This window comes from Misgurnus anguillicaudatus, chromosome 3, assembly GCF_027580225.2.
Source record: "Misgurnus anguillicaudatus chromosome 3, ASM2758022v2, whole genome shotgun sequence".
NCBI classification, from domain to species: Eukaryota; Metazoa; Chordata; class Actinopteri; order Cypriniformes; family Cobitidae; genus Misgurnus; species Misgurnus anguillicaudatus.
The window spans coordinates 5,755,343-5,773,692 of NC_073339.2; the positions used below are offsets into that span (position 1 = coordinate 5,755,343).

Below are 18,350 nucleotides of genomic sequence, written 5' to 3' on the forward strand. Positions count from 1 at the left end.
GCACCAAGGATTGCACATAAATGCATGGAAAATGTAAACTTAAATACAGAAATGCATTGTCATTTACATATTGCATTGTCATATTGCATATTACATTCTAAATTGAATTTAGCTACCCATATGCTTCCATACTGTCATAGTCTTGAATTATAAAAAAAAAAACACTTTAAAAAGTTACACTACTGAATCAATCTCTGACATCATGAATCTTCCTTGCAAATATTAACCATGGTTTTACTACATTTAAAATGAAAAAACATGGTAACTGTAGTAAACCCATGGTTACCACAAAATAACCATTGTTTTGAAAACCATGATACCTAAATCATTATTGTTGTAAAACTAGGTTAATTAACATGCAAAAAAACATGTTTACTACACTTTTACCACAAAAGCAGTAAGCTTTATGCTGCAATGCATGCTGGGTATTAACATAGTACTAAACACATACAATCACTGAAAAAGAATTAGCTTAATGAAAGCCAAGAGTCAAGAGCCAAAGTAAAGCAAACACTGATCATCATATTTGTTTTATTTTAATTTCATAATTTTTCTACATCAGTGAAGGGTGCAAAAGTGATATTCACTCATTTTACATTTTTTTAATTGAGTCAATGGTTTCTGTCTTGTCCCTTGCTATCTGGGTCAGTTGGTATAGCCTTTATTGTTTATATCGTCATGCTATCCTTAAGGGTCATTAGAACACACAGGACAGAACCTGAGTCGACAGACTTTCCTTACCAGATACAAACAAACAACAAACCTCTCAAGTTTCAAGAGGAAGCACATTAAGAGGTGAAAGCAATAGACCAAGAGAGCAGTCAGACAGACCGATCTATCTTTAAAAGACACAGTCAGGTCAAGTCAAGCTCCACTTCATACACAGAGAACAATGAGAGGAAAACCCTCAGGCTCGTTTTTATGCGTACGCAGTAATTATTTGTGAAAAATTTAACTTAAGCAAACTAGCAATAATAATGTTTGAATAATAAACGTTAATATAGTAGGCTTATTGAAGTAAATAAAGATGGTCCAATTTTAAATAAACTATATTTTATATTTTACAGAATGTTGCAGTTACATTTACTAGCCACCAGATGGGATCCTAATGTCTTATTTTGTTCTTTATTTACCTGGCCTATATCAAGGGTTTTCAAACATTTTGATGGCAGTGACACCAACATATAATGAACCTTTAACGAGAGACCCCTTTTCTAAAATATATATCCATATTTTTTATTAAGAAACATTTCAACTGTGTTACCAACTTAAATAATTGGCTACACATAGACTTTTCAATATTTTTGCTTTGTCTTTGTTTTCTTGAGCTTTTCAGACCCCAGTTTAAAACCCCCTGGCTTACACTATTGTCCGCTGTATGTAACTCTATTTCCACCTCTCTTTTAGACTGCTCTATACACACATTTAATTTATCTTTTGAATATTGTGCACAGTAGAAACATTTTCTGTATGCGTGAGAAAAATAAAATGCATTGTGCAACGTATCCCACAATGCAAAGTGCTTCACTCTTTCCATTTTCATGTGACGAATCAAGCAGAATAATATTAGGCTACAAGTTTAAGTTTTATATAAACATATAGATTTATGTACTTATTTCGTACTGTAGCATACTTTAGCATTTGTTGTAGCATATAGCATATTATAGTAGTTACTTGTAAATGTAAACTATAATGTTCTGTAGTATTAACTATAGTAAAGTAAAGTGACACAAATCTGATTAAGAGGTTACAGTCTACAGTATCTCATCCAACTTCCTTGTTCGAAACTAGATGAGCTTGTCCAGTCACTTCGCATGGTCTATTTTGGATTTTTGAGTGCAAGCTATTAAGAAAGTGTAATATAGGTACAACACCCATGTGAATCATAAAAATATATATTTTGCTTGATTACATTAACAAGGTTGATCAGCAGCATCATCACATAAGGAAGAAAAGCTACACAATCAAAAACCTTTCATCATGTCATTATTGTGTTTTTATGAATTATTGTAGACTCCATTAATGTCCAGTGAAGGGTGAAACATTATTATTATTAAAGCTTTGGAACAAATTTGTTTTGTGTTTGAAGCTTTCTTTCCTGAATATTCTTTTATCACAGACAAAGCTACATTCGTTTATATTTGTAGATGACGATGTTGCACTGCGGACAGTGATGCTCTACGTCCTTGCATGCCTTCACACAGAAAGGGATCAAACAACATGGCCAGATCCTGAAAACAGACAATCTGTTAGTGAGTTTGAGTTCATAATTTTGATATTAGCAACAAACTATAATCAGTCACACTACATCTCAGATAGCAAGCAACTATTGAAACAATGTTAAAATTTTTGACTTGTTAATGCACATGTATTTTTTCTAAAACACATAAAAACACTGAAAAAAGAACTTGGTGAAATTCAAGAGTCAATGGCCCAACTAAAGCAAACACTGAGCACCATAATTTCAATATTTTTTCAATGTTAATGGAGGGTGCAAACCTGATATTGGTAAAATGGGATTAACATTATTTCTATGGTTGGTTGCTATCTGGGATTTTGGCAGGGCCACCCAAACCCAAAAGTGGATGGACTTTTCTTTGGACAGCGAATGCTATTCCTACTCTGAATGGCACGAATAAGATAGGGGAATTAAACTGGTCTGGCAATGAGTATGAGTATGGCTAAAGAGTATGGCTATGATGGTAACATGATGGTGAATATAAATCCTTACCCAAAAATGCCAAGACCTCCACAGATGGCCCAGACCAGCAGGCCATTAACATACTCTGTGCGCGTGACAACCATTTGTTGGCATTGAGGGCATTTTGCTTGCCCCGGTACATCACTCAGTTGGGGGGCCGCAGCAATAACTTCATATGGAGAAAACAACAATTATATTCTTTGAAAAGATGAATATTATAATAAATACATTCTGTATTGCATCCACTCATCATTTGCATGATGGAAAGTCACATTAATTGTCATAATACAAAGTAAAACTCACTAATAGCAGGCACAGGAGACACAGTTTGGTTTACAGGTGGAGACATGACTGGTACGCTTTGTTGAGTGGCTACCAAAAGTAAATAAAAATCAAAGCAGAATGAAACTTTTACAACAGTTATTAAATCAGTATTTTATTAATAGGCCAGTTGACATTTTGACACTTTTGGGCAGTTATCACTGCAGTTCCCAGATAGCAACTGGCAAAAGGTGCCAGCGATGAAAATCAAACCAGCGACCTTCAAGTTATGAGGCCAACTCTCTAACCATTAGGCCTCCACAGCCCCCATGATGACAGACTTAGGTATGCTCAACTTATTACTTCATGCGGAAACATCCAGGTTTACAAAATCTCATAATATAAAGTGAATCTATAGCACAACTAGCTCACCTACACCAGGCCCAGGTGGCACAGTTTGGCTTGGAGATGGAGCCATAACTTGTGGATCAGAGACTATTAGTAATAAAGATAAAAGCTTTTCTTTAGTTAATTAATCTAAGTAATTTGTATAAAGAATATTCAACATCAAGGGCTTTTGCAAAGTATTTTTTCCTTCTCTATGTATTTGATGCCAACACAATGACATAATCGGATTCTGGAATATTTTGGTTTAGTGAAAACACAAAAAGGGTGTGATTTCTCACATGTAGGTGCAACCGTAGACTGGACTGTCACGTTTATGCATGGACTCTTGTCTTGTTGTGGTGCAGAAGGTTTCGTATCCATATAACCTGGCAGGGGTGTAAAGTACTTGAGTGATTATACATGATTAAAATATCAGTAAACATCACTTTTGCACCCACAATTATTTTATCAAAACAACATTGTGGTGATCAATTTTAGATTTAGTTGGGCTTTCTTTTACTGTCATAATGGTTTGTTAAAATTTGCAAAGAAAACTTTCTAATGTGTTAGTGTGATGTGAAGTTACAAAATTGACCAAACGACTGTCCCTGAGATTGTTAAGCAATTATATAAAATTTGTCTGAGCAAACCTGTAATGTTACAATAAGTGATTAAAACGGTGTTGTAGCATCATGCTCTTAAGAATTAACAAAAATACACTCAATATTAAAATGCTGGCAATTAAACTACAATATAAAGCCATCAAGAATCAATGTATAAAACTCCACACACAGTCATCAAAAAAAAGCTTCATGCCACAATGCATGCTTGGTATCAATATAGTACTAAATATAGTACTAGCTTTTTTAAAGTAAATCCACTGAAATCTTTTTTCACTGTACTGTGTGTGACTGTACTGTACCTGGTGGGGGTGGTGCATAAACTGTAGGCATTGGAACTGTAAAATAAAATATAAAAAATACACGGTTGGTCTTACAAAACAACAGAGGAAACTAAAAAATACACTACTGTAATGTTTAGAGATGTTATGTTATATTTTAAGATTTACAAAACTGAATTTTACGTGCAGTCCTACTCTACCCCAAACTATTTCATACAACTGTTAGATCCCATTTGTGTAGTCAGATGGATTGACCACTGAGCTTTTTTACAGAAACACATACTGTCATAACATATATATATCTTTTTTGTTAGCACGTTGTGGCATTAATACGACTAAATATGCTATATTGTCTCAGACTTTATTCACAGGAATCAGATCAATTTTAATCAAAAGCTGTAGCTTATTTGCAGGTACACACATGAAAACAGCTCTTTTTTGCTGGCATTTTGGATATATAATAAATAGTGGCAAATTGGATATGGGCATTTGAAATTAATTGATCAAACTAATAGTACAAATTGATAAAAATTGTCTTATTTTACAGAAAACTTTTGTGCTCCACAACTTGTGTGACAGAAACAGATAACACAAACTATACAGCGAACAGAGAAAAGTTCTAAGAATGTTCGTTGAAATTTCCTGACGTTCATAGAAACGTTCTGCCAACAGATTTTTTTAGCATCTTAAAACGTTTTTTTTTTGGTTGTGTGAACATTAGAGGAATGTTACATTATACATTTTCAAACGTTATGACAATGTTGTGTTTTAATGTTCACACAATGTTTCAAACAATGTTTTTTATATTTACTTTTTTGCTTGTTATGTAAATGATAGAAATATGTTATTATATTAAAACTGTTATAAAACATTATTTCTGAATGTAAAAATATTGTTTTAGAAAACCCAATTTACTTATTAGGTTTAATTGTTGATGTTTTGGTTCATTTAAAGTCACAATTATGGTGTTAAGTGTTTGTTTTAGTTGGACTCTTGACCCTTGAAATTTTGCTTACTAGTATTTCCCTGGTTGCATTTTTATGCTAGCAGAACGTTTATGGGAACATTGGGAACTTTTAAGGACCGTTCTAAGAACTTTTCTCTGTTAGCTGGGTACTACAAACCAGGTGTAGGCTGGACTGTCTGATGTACAAATGAGGAACCCTGGACTGGTTGTGCTTCATATGGTGGAGGAGGAATTGGCATTCCTTTAACAAAACAAAACGAAACAAACAGATACAAGCTGAATATAGAAATTCTAAAGAGAAACTTGAATGAAAAAGATTTGATTACAATGTCTTTAAAAATAATTTTATATTGAAGAATACATTTAAAAAAACTTTGAAAATAATAATAAAAAAACACTTCATAAAGTAACAACCTATGTCTATTACATTTTTTATACATTCTTAGAACATAGTGGCTGAGTTTGGAATGTTGTTGGGCTTTTTCTGCTTTGTGTGATGACTGTATAAAAATATTAAAGAACAGGCTTGTAATACAAAGTGAAACTAAAGCAAAAGTGCTCACCTCCACCAGTCGTGTATGAAGACTGCCCTGTCTGACTTACTGGTACAGGTTGTGGGGTGTAAACTGTGGGCATTGGAGCTATAAAATAAAAATTTAAGTAAACTTTTTGAACTTTTCACATTATGTTATTTTAATAAGACATTAAAGTGAACTTCTAAAGCAGAAATTTGTAAAAAATAAACATTGATGCTCACCTACACCAGGTGTGGTTGCATATTGGACAATTTGGGGTCCCTGGCTGTTTTGCTGTGTCTGAAGGTTGGTAATTGGAACTGTAAAAAAGGTGAACATGAAAAACTTTACAAACCTGTTAATTAATGCTAAGATATTTTTACATGGCATTTAACTGTGAAACTCTGAAGTTGTTAATGATGAATAATTTATTTCTTTAGTTAATTTCATCTGACCTGATTGAGGTGGGCTAGCCAACTCCTGTACAGGATAGGCAGCGTCATCGACAGATGCACCACGTTTGTTTTTCATTATCAACAATCTGTGACTTTGGAAAGACATAGGAGAGTTTGGTTAGATTACTTTAATTTTTAAATCTTGAGAAAATCGCTTTTTTACAAAATGTAAATAATACAAATGTCACAAATGTTTGGACATTTAAGTTAATCTTAAAATTATGCACAAATGTATCCATATGAAATATAAATGCATGTTACATTATCAAGTGATTTAAATACTTTGAGATTGATAGTAACTGAAAGTTGTCAGTTCCCTCAAGCTAACACTTTTGTCATAGCAGAGGAACCACAGGTGTAGTTCAGAATCAGATACTGTATGTTCATTTAAGTGTTGAATGTATTTATATCTATTGTTTTATAAAAATCTACCTTTTTGTGATGTATATTTTTTTTCTTCAAAATAAACACTTTCATATTGTTTTTGAATGCAATGGCATCATGAATATTTGAATAGAATTAATGTGGCCAAAAACATTTTCCAGCTCTCATGCGTTTATACATTATCAATGAAGGATTTTAACACAAGAACAGCATTTTCTGGCAACACCAGAAAAACAGCATAGCCACTGCATGCCACACATGGTATGCAAAATATGATTCCCCTTTGAACACCATAAGCTGCTAACACATATATTTCCTAATGTAACTTAGCAACAATTCAATCATTCTTAGTTTGTAATGTAAAATCCAAAATTATTATCGCTTCCACACTGTTAAATATTGTTCATAGCAAGGAAGCTGCTTTGAATCAATGTGCTTTGGAAAAAAAATCTGCGTTTAATTTAAATTTAATGGGGTGGTTTCCCGGACAGGGATTAGCCTAGTCCTAGACTTAAAGTGCTCTTTGTTTTACCTCAAAATGCAATGCTTTTAGTAAGGCATGTTTGTTAAAACTAGTTATATTTCCTAATTAAACTAAGGCGTAGTCCTGGATTAAGCTAATCCTAGTCCGGGAAACCGCCCCATTAATACTCCAAAATAAATACTTTTCACATATACTATTTTTGTTCCTTTTTACCATATCTATCACAGTAATTCTTTTGTCAGTGCTCAGTATAACTTTTTATATTGTAATCTAAATGTTTAAAGGTTTAATTTACTAACTGTAAATAATTCATGTTTTGCAGTATAACAGACAGAAGTGATGCACCAAAATTAATCTTATTTTCTATTTTTATCAACAGATGCACATTAGAATCTGACACATACCTGTGTATTTCAACTCTGATGCTCCTCTTTAGAGACTCACCTGGGGTGTTTAGACAGGATACAGGCTAAACTCACTTATATAAGAGAGAAAGAGAAAGAAAGGGGAGAGAGAAAGAGAAAGAAATGGGAAGAGAGAGGTAGAGAGAGAGAGGTAGAGAGAGAGAGAGAGAGAGAGAGAGAGAGAGAGAGAGAGAGAGAGAGAGAGAGAGAGAGAGAGAGAGAGAGAGAGAGAGAGAGAGAGAGAGAGAGAGAGAGAGAGAGAGAGAGAGAGCTGGAGCATTATAGATTAGGGTTTTATACCATTTAGAAATACATTTAGAATGCATTTTAATTCAAACTCAATATTAATATTTCTAGACCACATATGGAGTGATACCACTGCAATTGGAATTTATATTTAATTATATTATGTTTATTAAATATTTTCTTAAATACTATTTTTTAAGTTTTTAATTTATGGTGGAACAGCATTGTAAAACAACTTTCTGAAACTAAATGGCTTTAAAACATTAATAAAATACATTTTAACTTTTTTTTATTTAAACATACTAAGCAATACACAGCACTGCACCAGAATACCTTTGTGATCATATCAGTTTATACACTTCTTCACACACTCCTTTTATCTGCCAACTCTTTTTTACTTCATCAGCCTTCAAGTAAACCAAAGCCCTTGAGTTATGTAACACATAATTATGTACCTCCTACTTTCAAATTATTGTTATTATTTTACTACTATTTTTATAGCAGTAAATTTACCGCCCCCTCCAATTGTTAGTCTGCTGCAAGTTCCATTTCTAAATGAAACACCTACTTTCTATATCAATTCACAATTGTAAACACAAGCCACGCCCACTATTTCCTCGTCTGATATTCCGTTTCACTCAATAATACAGAACTAAAGTTGATCGCAATTTCCTGTTCGCAGTTATTCGAACCCTTGTGAGATCCTTAAAAAAATTATGTATATGTGTTCCCAAGGCAAAAAATGACACCTTTCCAAAAACTGCTCTTAAAATGTCATACATCAATATTTTTTCCCACTTTAAATGAGTAAAACTACTTCTTCCTGAAACATACATATCAAATATTAATTCAATTTGTGAAAATGTTAACCCTGTATATGCCAGTTTGTTTACAGTAATTGAACCACAGTGTTCGGCTGATGGCGTGAATCCTTTGGTGGGACGTTGTAGCCTGAAAATGCCCCGTCCTGATTTCTCACTCCAGAGGTTGAGGGCTGATTCATTTTTTCTGTAAATACTGGCCAGAATGAGCAGCCCCACATAAAGTTTCTATGTCTCAAGATATCTCCAGCTGGAGATTGAGTGTCTCCTGTGCAGGTTCCTCATGGCCCGACTATGCTGCAGGATTTCAGCAGTAATGAAAACCTTGAAGTTCGCTTACTGGACATAACCACCAACGAAGAGTTGCACTTTTGTCTTTTCTCTGCCATAACAAACATGTTTTAAACACACAAAATGATAGCAGTCAAAAAACTGAATAAGGCAAGAGTCAAGTTCAGCTAAAACAAACACTGATCACAATAATGGTGACTTTAAATGAAACATCTAAACCTAAGTTAAGAAAATGACTCTACCAGTAAGATGTAAAATGCAATGGTAAGATGGTAAGAAAGAGGATTACAGAGCTTGTAATTCTGCTTCAGTGTTACTTTTTAACACTCTGTTAGATTGGGACAATATATACATTCAGCAGTGTATATTTAACTCTGGGGATTTGTCTGTGTGAAGGCTTCCTGGGGGCTAAGTGAGGTCTGCCCGTGCAGGGCCAGCGCTAAGGGGCCAACGTTTTGCCAATGAGCAAACCTGCGTGGGGCTCTAGGGCTATGCCCATAAGATGCCACCGTAGGCTTGCTTGCAAGGTAGAGAGATTAACCTGTAATATCTCAGCAATGTTAGTATGTTGCCTTTCTTGTTCGTTTTGTATCTCTTTAACAAACAAAGAATCACCCAATTGGATGGTAAGGTACTAAAATAAAAGTAAAAAAATGGGTGTGGTCGGGCTATGTGGTTTCATCAAATAACCTTGAACATCCACCTTTCTGCTGCATAAAATCTTTTTTTGTGGTAAAAAAATGACTACAGATGATAAAAGTTAGGAAAAAAATGTTTATTTGAAGAACTGTACAAGGTTCTTGATGGTTCTTCAATGCTGTGAATGCTCTTTAAATCTTAATTTTAAGAGTGTTCTAATAATGCCAGAACAGTGAGTGTGTATTTATAGGTATGTATTTTCCAACTCATATCCTCCCATTCTGTATAACAGACAATATTCTCTTAATGTTTTAATTTCATTTTTGCACTCACAGCAAAGGTTGATATGCCTTTCGATGACAACTTCCCCCAGGCTGTAACTAAAGTTGAAGTGAAAAAGTGAAAGTGACAAGCATGCAGCGCATACTTGAAATGTGACCTTTCCATTTAACCCATCACAGTGAGTAGTGATGTGCTCATTTGAGCTTATAATAAACAAAAATGCCTGCACATCATCTCAACAAGATACACACATACTGATAAGAATGTATACCTTAAAAGTCACTTTGGATGAAAGCATCTGCCAAATGCATAAATGAAAATGTTGGAAGAAGAAAGCATTGGAGACTTTTGAAAAAACAACAACAATTTAATTAAATAAACGCATTCATAAAACATATTTGTGCAAAAATGCCAACATAGAGTGAAAATGTGTTAAATTAACTTGTGCATGATATACGATTCTTGTTTATAACAGAAGAAAGGAAATGACACAATTATTATGATGTTGGGACAGTCCTGGTACATTCATGAAACTGATCAAAATTTCTGCTTGGAATATGTGTGTTTCTGAGTAAGTTACATGCGTTTGTATATGTGAACAACATTTCTGCAGTTTGGGCAGCGATGCTCTACATCCTTGCAGGCGTCCACACAGAATGGAATCAAACAACACGGCCAAATCCTGCAGGGACAAAACAGACACAAATGAGTGTGTTTTTCACTAAGGAAAAACTAATCTATTCTCCAACTCATTTCCCTAAAATACGACTCATAGGAGCGTTTACTAAATTAGCATTCCTACCGGCAGTGTCACTGTGGCCTTAATGCTGTTTTATCTGAATGAAAATAAGAAATTCCTGTAGCTTAGTTGCATTAGCAGAGCATAAGTCACAGGATTAGTCCCAAAGAGCACATATACAGCTAAAAAAACTTTGAATGATTATCCAACGTTGTAAATCAAATGGTGGGTAAGGGACTATCTATAAAGTTCCCTTTTCAGAAATAACATGCTGTGTGTCTCCAATCTCTTCTAATGAGGTTGTTAGGAGGCGTTCCTTATTCTGGTAGTCCTAAGCCCTATTCGGACGGCATTCGGTTTACAGGGATAGATAGGGGACCATACGTGGCACTCTTCCTGGACGCATCCTGGCCAAGATTTCGAATGCGCCTTTTGGAAGTCGTATTTGTCGACCGCATACACCATCCGTCGAGGTTTAATTTTCAGAGAAGCAACCAGCACATTTTAAAGTAAGAAAAAAACAATTGTATGTCTTGTGTTTTAAACTAAAATGTAAGAACCTCGATGACGTGGGCGGTCAAAGAAGTGCGACTTTTGGAAGACGCACCCGAAATCCTGGCCAGGACGCATCCGGAGAAATGGCATGTATACCTTAGAAGAAATCTCAGTAAAACATTCAGAAATTGGAGGGGTAACTCGATTACGCAGCGCGCCACCTCTTTTGTCGTCACATGCATATTACCTTGCTTCCTGATATCACGTGGAAACAACATGACACAGACGAAAAACTCGAAACAGCGAATTTCAATTCAGTTAAGGAAAACAATCAGTTTCAGAAACACTTCCGTGCCTCTGAGAAATGAATTTGACTTTTTTTAAAGTGTGTGTCTTGGTATTCAGGGACTGACTTGCCACTGACTAGTTTTTCCAGTCACACTAGACTTTTCATTCCATTGACTTACATTTATATGCATGAGAATGCTTCATGCTGGAAATGCAAGCTTGTGTGACGATGCAAATTCATATCATGTGGAGCATTATAACCAGTACAAAAACAGTATGTTACTCTGTGACCTTTCTCTCTACTGAAAAGCACACATGGACGAACCGAAAGATCATAATGACGATACGCTCCTGCCCACTCTCTGCATCAACGGCCATCAAATACTTGTATGCTCAGTGTGACTGTGGCTTAACCATCCACTGCAGTAACTAGGGTTGCCAACTTGGATGAAATCAAATACCACAAGAGAATTTCGAAAGCAATCTCCTCTGTATGATTTTGTGGGATTTTGATGTTATCTGCCTCTCCGTTCTTATGGCACCACCACATAAAGTCGAACAAGCCTCTTGCATCAGTCACTGGTTCAATCCGTATAGCAGTCAATAAAACGGGACAAATAAATTTGGTTCAAAATACGGGATGTCCCGGCTAATACGGGACAGTTGGCAACCCTAGCAGTAACTGACGAGAGATGGCTGACATGAACTGCACTGCTTTACTCCCATTGGAAGTCACTCTCGAAGTTGCTCATCGTTTGAATAAAGTTCTCTCAATTTTGTCACACCCACTTCCTGTCACCTAAAGTCACTGTCGCTCATGTCACCAGAAACTACAGGATTGCGTTGCTCTGCCTATGCTAGTCGCTAGCGGTGTGCATGAAATTTTAAGTGTCATAAAGGAGATACTTTGGGAAATTCTAATTGGGCAATAAATTTGCCTGAAAACACAACGTCATGTCATGTCAAAACTTTGACATGGTTTTATTTTATTTTGGATAATCAGTTGCTTACTTTAATAACACAAAGCAACCTATAACGTATGTAATACTAAGACTGATGGCATTAACTGATTGTAAATGCCATTAGCCTGAATCATACATTAACATCCTCACTTAGTTGACATGTTAAAATAGTATCAGGTGAACAAAAGCGAACTTTACTCCTAATTGGCCTATTTGTTTGCCCTGGGAAAGAATAAAGCAGTGTATGTCATAGCTGGGTGCGTCATGGTAAAAATTTGTTTAACTGGTGGGGCTTGGCTCAGGTTAGATGTCACCCAAAAGTTCTTACAGTGATTCATCTTTGTGCAAGTACCTGTATGCATGAACAATTGTGGAGCATTAATAGGTACAGCATAAAAAGGTAGGTTTTGTGTAAGGTTGCACGATAAATCGCATGTGATAGTCATGTGCATCTCGTCAGTAAAGCTGGTTCCTTGATTAGTGTTAAATCGGCATATCATATAAGCTGGGCCATATCGCATGCATATCGCAGGCGATAAGTCCGCGATAATTAATGCAAAATTTTTCCGATTGTCAGTGAACTACGGCTTTGTGTAGTAAATGCCGCTTCATGTGAAAGCAGATGACGGCGATTTACTACTAATCAAGGAACCGGCTTTACTGACGAGATGCGCATGATAATCACATGTGATTTATTGTGCAGCCCTGGTTTTATGCCCAAATTCGACAAGGATGCAGATGTTACAAGAGTTTTGATTCCCACCCAACATACTCTCTCACCAATAGATAGGCCTACCTATTTTACAAGGTAGCTTATCTGTTTGAGTTCACACGATCTTATCCATACTGTAAATTTTTGTATGATCTTCATGTGCCCCAGTCATGTTGGACTTGGGTTGAGGTTTCATTTGTGCTTTTCTCAGATAATCATACGGCGTATGTCGTAATCATACTCAGATAATTTCACATCGTATGAGTTCATACAAAATCACCACCATGTAAAATAGGAACAATGTAAAATTGTCCCTCCATAACCTTATAGCATTAGCTATAAGTCATTCATGTGATTATAATGATAATAGTAAATATGGTTTCTTACAACAAAATACCGAGACCTCCACAGATGGCCCAGGTGAGTAGACCATTGACATATCTCGTCTCTGTGATGACTTGTTGCTGGCAGTAACTGCATTTGATCTGCCCTGGTACATCAGTCAGGCTGAGTGGCATAACCACATACTGTGTGACTACACACACAAATGAAAAATGGTAGGTTATCAACACAATGTGAAATCATACTCTTAAAAATAAAGGTTCTTTGTCGGGCTGTATGACTACATACAGAAACCACAACATCCACAGCAGCCAAAAATGGTTCTTCTTTGGCAACGCCACCTGTGAGAACCTTTATTTTTAAAAGTGTAGATTTGCTAGAAAGTTCATACAGCTTCAATCAAAGTTTAAAGATATAGTTCACTCAAAAACTGAAAATTCAACCTCCAGTTAAATTACTTTGTTCTGCTGAACACAAAAGAAGATATTTTGTTCCTAACTAAACTGATTTAGGGGCACCATTCCTTTCCATAGTATTATTTTCATAGTATTATTAGTGCCCCTACAACTGTAAGGGATCTCAGGTTTTGGAAGAAAGAACAAAACTGCAAGCGTTTTCCGGGTTTCGGCACCAATACCGTAAGGGTTGATTCACTACAGTAGTTCAAGCTGTAGGAATGCCGAAATGACTAAAGAAACGTTAACAGCAAGATAGTATAAAACTGCGTATTTCTTGTCAATAACCACCTATCTGCAACTTATACCAATGCCAGAAATAAGCACAGTTATGATAGCAAAATATGCGGGAGAGCATTGCTAGAATATAAATATATTGTATTGCAATAGGTAGTGTTTAAGTATAAAATAAAACAACAGATGATATAAATGAAAAGGTTTAATAATAACAATACTGACTTAAAGTTAAAATGTGAATAAGTTTCTAATGTGAAATATTTCCAATGTGCATAAGATATCACCTGATACATTTAAACTGACAAATCAAAAGACCACCTTTAACCCCCACTGTACTGGATGAACGACTATGCCAATTGTCTTTGATCCCTATCAGTAAGCACAAGAATGCAGATGGTACAGGATGGAAAGGGGGATGTGACAGAGTAATACCCAAACATTCTTCAAAGTAATTTTTTTTGTGTTCAGCAGCAACTTGGCAACAGGTTTTGAGCAACTTAAATGAGCTGTATGTAGGTTCTTCACTGTACTAAATAAAAAATGCTATAATTTATTCGTAGATAATTAGGAAACTTGCTAAGTTCACATATCAGTTTCTCTGAAAAACAATGCTGTAGCTAGTTATTCTTTTTTAAAAGCCCCTTTTGTGTTGTAAAATTTTTTTGGGGGCTTTGTGGTCCTGACCACCACAAATTTACCCAATAGTGTATTTCGCAATGGCGGAGTGTTATGTGTGTTGCTTGTGTTTTCAAAATATGTGTTTGTTGCGTCATGACTCATGTGAACCATGTGCATCACGTGTTTTGTCAAAATAAGTGTCTGCTGCAGAAAACTCCAAAGGGTTTATGATAAATGAAACGCTCACGTTAAAAAATACACACAAGAAACTCCCTTAACAGTAAACTCTGAGTACACATGAGATTATGTGAGTATCTGGCAAACTTGAGCGTATCTTTTATCATAAACCCTCTAGACGCATCACAGCAGGCACTTGATGCACACACAATCTCTCAAAGCGTAGAACACATATTTTGAAATTGCGAATCACACACATGACAAGCTACATACATGTTGTGACGAACTTCGCATCGAGCGCCTTCGAAAAAAGAAGTCACCGGTCGCCACTGGTATTTCGACAGCTCGGTTGCCAGTTTTCACAGTTGCATAAATAAGACTACCATGGCCTATAAATGTGACTTCTGGTGGACGCAACCTCCAAAATGAGCCACAGATTGAGTTATAAGAATTCAAGTGTGTTTGTAAAAATCAAAAACATTAAAATGAGCAGATAAACCCGAGGGGGGAGCAGGGTAAATCTATCTCCAAATTTTTTAATTTAGGCTCTTACATACAGCTCCTTGAAGGGTGAACAAATTATGAACAAATTTTCATTTTTCGGTGAACTATCTCTCTAAGTAATAAAACGTATGTAAATTATATTATATAAATGCTCACCTACGGCAGGTGCTTGTGCAGGTCCTACAGCAGCTGAAGTCGTGGTGGTGACTCTTGTGACTTCATAGTGTTGCTGTGAGGATTGAGGGGGGTAAACTGAACCCACCGGAACAAAAGGTACATGTCACACCATCACAGATTTCACACAAACAATCCAATTGACGTTAAGCTCTGAACCAGTTAATACATCATTTAATCTTTGTAAAGCAGAATAAGGACCTGTTTACACGTACATGGTTATTTTTAAAAACTGAGAGATTTACGTTCGTTTGTGCCCCTTGTTTACACACAAACGGAGAACTTGCCTCTCAAACCGATTGTTTCTAAAAACTCCGGCCAGAGTGGAGATCTTGAAAATCTTCGGTTGCACGGTTGCATGTAAACTGAGACAAACGGATGTTTAAGCAGGCAACGTCACAGAGTATGCGCAAGAGCTCGCACCTACGTCAAAAGTGTGACCTATGTTTACATGTGACTGCTACTGTGAACGCTTCCAAGATCACATTTATGTTCGTGCAAACTTGTTTCGCGTGTTTGTATTTGCAAATACAGCTGCTCCATTATGTCGAGGAGCAGAGACGAGTGCTCGGAGGTCAGCAATTTTACGCGTGTTTGACTTCATGCGGCGCTGCAAGAACCGACAGGCGGATGATGTCAAAGTACCACGAGAGCGATTCGAAATTAGACCTCTACGTGTGATTCCTCAACTCGCTCTCGTGGTACTTTGACGTCAACGATCACCTACTGCAACAACTCCTCCCTACAACATGGTGGTTGGCTTTCGTGGGCTTGAACTTCTCTTGACGGCATATATGCACGGGTAGGCTACGTGTAAATAAACACTTTTCTGAAAACTGACATGTGTGCACGATATTTTGAAACCGGATAGGTTGAAACGTCCGTTTATGAAAATAGCCGCCCACGTGTAAACATAGCCTTAGACGCAATGCCCACATGGCAAGATCTAGCTGATATGGCTGATGAGGTGACAGTAAATAATCTTCCTGAAAACAGTTGTGTGAAGGTATGAAGTTGAATGAGAGGAGGAAATATTAAGTCATATGTCAAAGATCCTCAGGCACTTTGTTGAAAGGGAACATAATCATCTGTATTTTTGGTGACAGTTTACAATAAGGGTGTATTTGTTAACATAAGTAAATGCATTACCTAAAGCAAACTAACAATAACTAGCTTAATAATAAAGTTTTTATTAATTTATCTTTGTTAATGTTAGTTAATGCTAATACAAATATTCATATTATGTTAACTTAGTTGATTTTAATAATATATTAGTTTAATGCTAAATCCTGTAGTGTTCATGTTAGCTAATGCATTAACTTATGTTAACAAATACAACCTTATTGTAAAGTGTTAGATTTTATTTTTATTTACTGTGATACTGAATTCTGGTCAAAACATTTTTTTTGTAAATATGTTATTTTCTGTACAAAAAAGAAGTAGTCTGAGATTGCATTCAAATGCTTTCTTTTGAGCAGGTTTATTATTTTGGAGCTTTTTAGCTAAACCCGTTTGGCTGGTAGTCAGACAGACATTTACTATAAGCAGATGGTTCTTGCCCAGAACAGGTTGTAACATAAACTAGATTTGATTAGGCAATACTATTGGGAAACTCACCTGGTTGAGGTTGGTATGCAATCGGTTGACCAGGGTAGGGAACATTGCTTTGGTTCATTGGAGGTCCAGGATATGGAGGTGGATTCATGTCTTTCTCCATTTTTGAAGATCTAAAAAGAGAGGAAATTGAATGCAGGCAGTAGGCACTGTTTTCTTGGACTGTCTAAGTCTTTGCAGTTCATCTATATTGACATTAAAGAGCAGCTAAGCCTGTTTTGAAACTGAATGGAATACTAGGAAGACAATTATTTAAATATGTGCTAGTCAATCGGAGCATGTTATTATTATCTTTCCAGTCCACATGATGACACAAAGACTTATTGTCTCTCCATGACGACCTAACAGTCGAAAGGCAACCAAACACTGAGTCGACACTGAGACAGAGCGACAGAAACAAAGAGGAAAATGTTTATTATTATACAACACGACTATGAGCTACGTTGTATTTACTATTTCATAATTTCAGGTTAATATTTACATTTATGTATAAGGAAATGTGTGCTCTTTCGGTCCTGTGACTTTTTATTTCCCAATTTTTGGCCTCACAAAATCACAAATGTTTCATGTAATCTATCAATTAATAAAACATTATACAATTGCATGTATAATATTAATACTAAAATAATATTATAGATTAATTTGATTTTTTTTATGAATCACTGAGACTGCACCTTTAAAAAGGTCCTAATATGTACCATGCAGGTGTAAATATAAATACATTCTGTATCAATACCTGTAACATACTAATATGCACTCTTAGATACAAAGGTGTACTTTTGAATGGGTATCGCCCCAATAACAGCTTTAGTATTTTTTTTAAGAGTGCAGGAAACTACTTAAAATACTAAAATAACCAATCAAGCTAAATCAATAAAACATCAGGTCATCTATACTGTTCAACACAACACAATATAAATATAAATAAAAGGAAATACAAATAAATAATCTTAACATTAACATACCTGTGTGTTTCAGCAGCAGGTGACAAGCCTTGTGTAAAATATTTACCTGTAGACATGTGGTGATGTTGGAGGGGGAGGAGCTATAAATGCTTATAAAGGCTTGTATTCACACCCCCAATAAATTATCAATGCTTGAAAATAAATCAAGTTAGAACAGCAGTATTTGATTTAAATGATTTTTGATTAAAAAATGCAACGTTCTAATTCATTTTTGAATGTCATGGATATAAAAACTAAACTCTGTTCACATTCTAATAACAAACATAAAATCTGCTTCATTCATTAATATTAGAGCTATTTCATTATGCATCAATTAATGCTAACAAAAAT

At 35.6% G+C, this 18,350-nt stretch overlaps 2 protein-coding genes across 3 annotated transcripts; both read right to left on the bottom strand.

The window, feature by feature from the left end:
* Positions 1–1,540: 1,540 nt before the first annotated feature.
* On the bottom strand, positions 1,541–7,593 carry LOC129443951 (lipopolysaccharide-induced tumor necrosis factor-alpha factor homolog). Of its 2 annotated transcripts, XM_055204244.2 has the most exons (11): positions 7,460–7,593; positions 6,188–6,279; positions 5,975–6,052; positions 5,781–5,858; positions 5,375–5,458; positions 4,272–4,307; positions 3,649–3,735; positions 3,395–3,457; positions 3,005–3,073; positions 2,732–2,870; positions 1,541–2,231 (listed from the first exon to the last, which is right to left on the bottom strand). In XM_055204244.2, exons 2-11 carry the CDS (start codon positions 6,261–6,263, stop codon positions 2,126–2,128), a joined length of 816 nt encoding a protein of 271 aa, XP_055060219.2. In that variant the 5' UTR covers positions 6,264–6,279; positions 7,460–7,593; the 3' UTR covers positions 1,541–2,125. The 2 variants fall into 2 exon arrangements, with proteins under 2 accessions (XP_055060219.2, XP_055060220.2); XM_055204245.2 differs by lacking the exon at positions 3,395–3,457 and having other exon boundaries at positions 1,542–2,231.
* Positions 7,594–10,081: 2,488 nt separating this feature from the next.
* Positions 10,082–18,112, bottom strand: LOC129443952 (lipopolysaccharide-induced tumor necrosis factor-alpha factor homolog). The gene is made up of 5 exons (XM_055204246.2): positions 18,021–18,112; positions 17,059–17,168; positions 15,424–15,519; positions 13,322–13,469; positions 10,082–10,420 (listed from the first exon to the last, which is right to left on the bottom strand). The coding sequence occupies exons 1-5, from the start codon at positions 18,074–18,076 to the stop codon at positions 10,315–10,317; spliced, it is 516 nt and encodes a 171-aa protein (XP_055060221.1). The 5' UTR covers positions 18,077–18,112; the 3' UTR covers positions 10,082–10,314.
* Between the last annotated feature and the right edge of the window lie 238 nt (positions 18,113–18,350).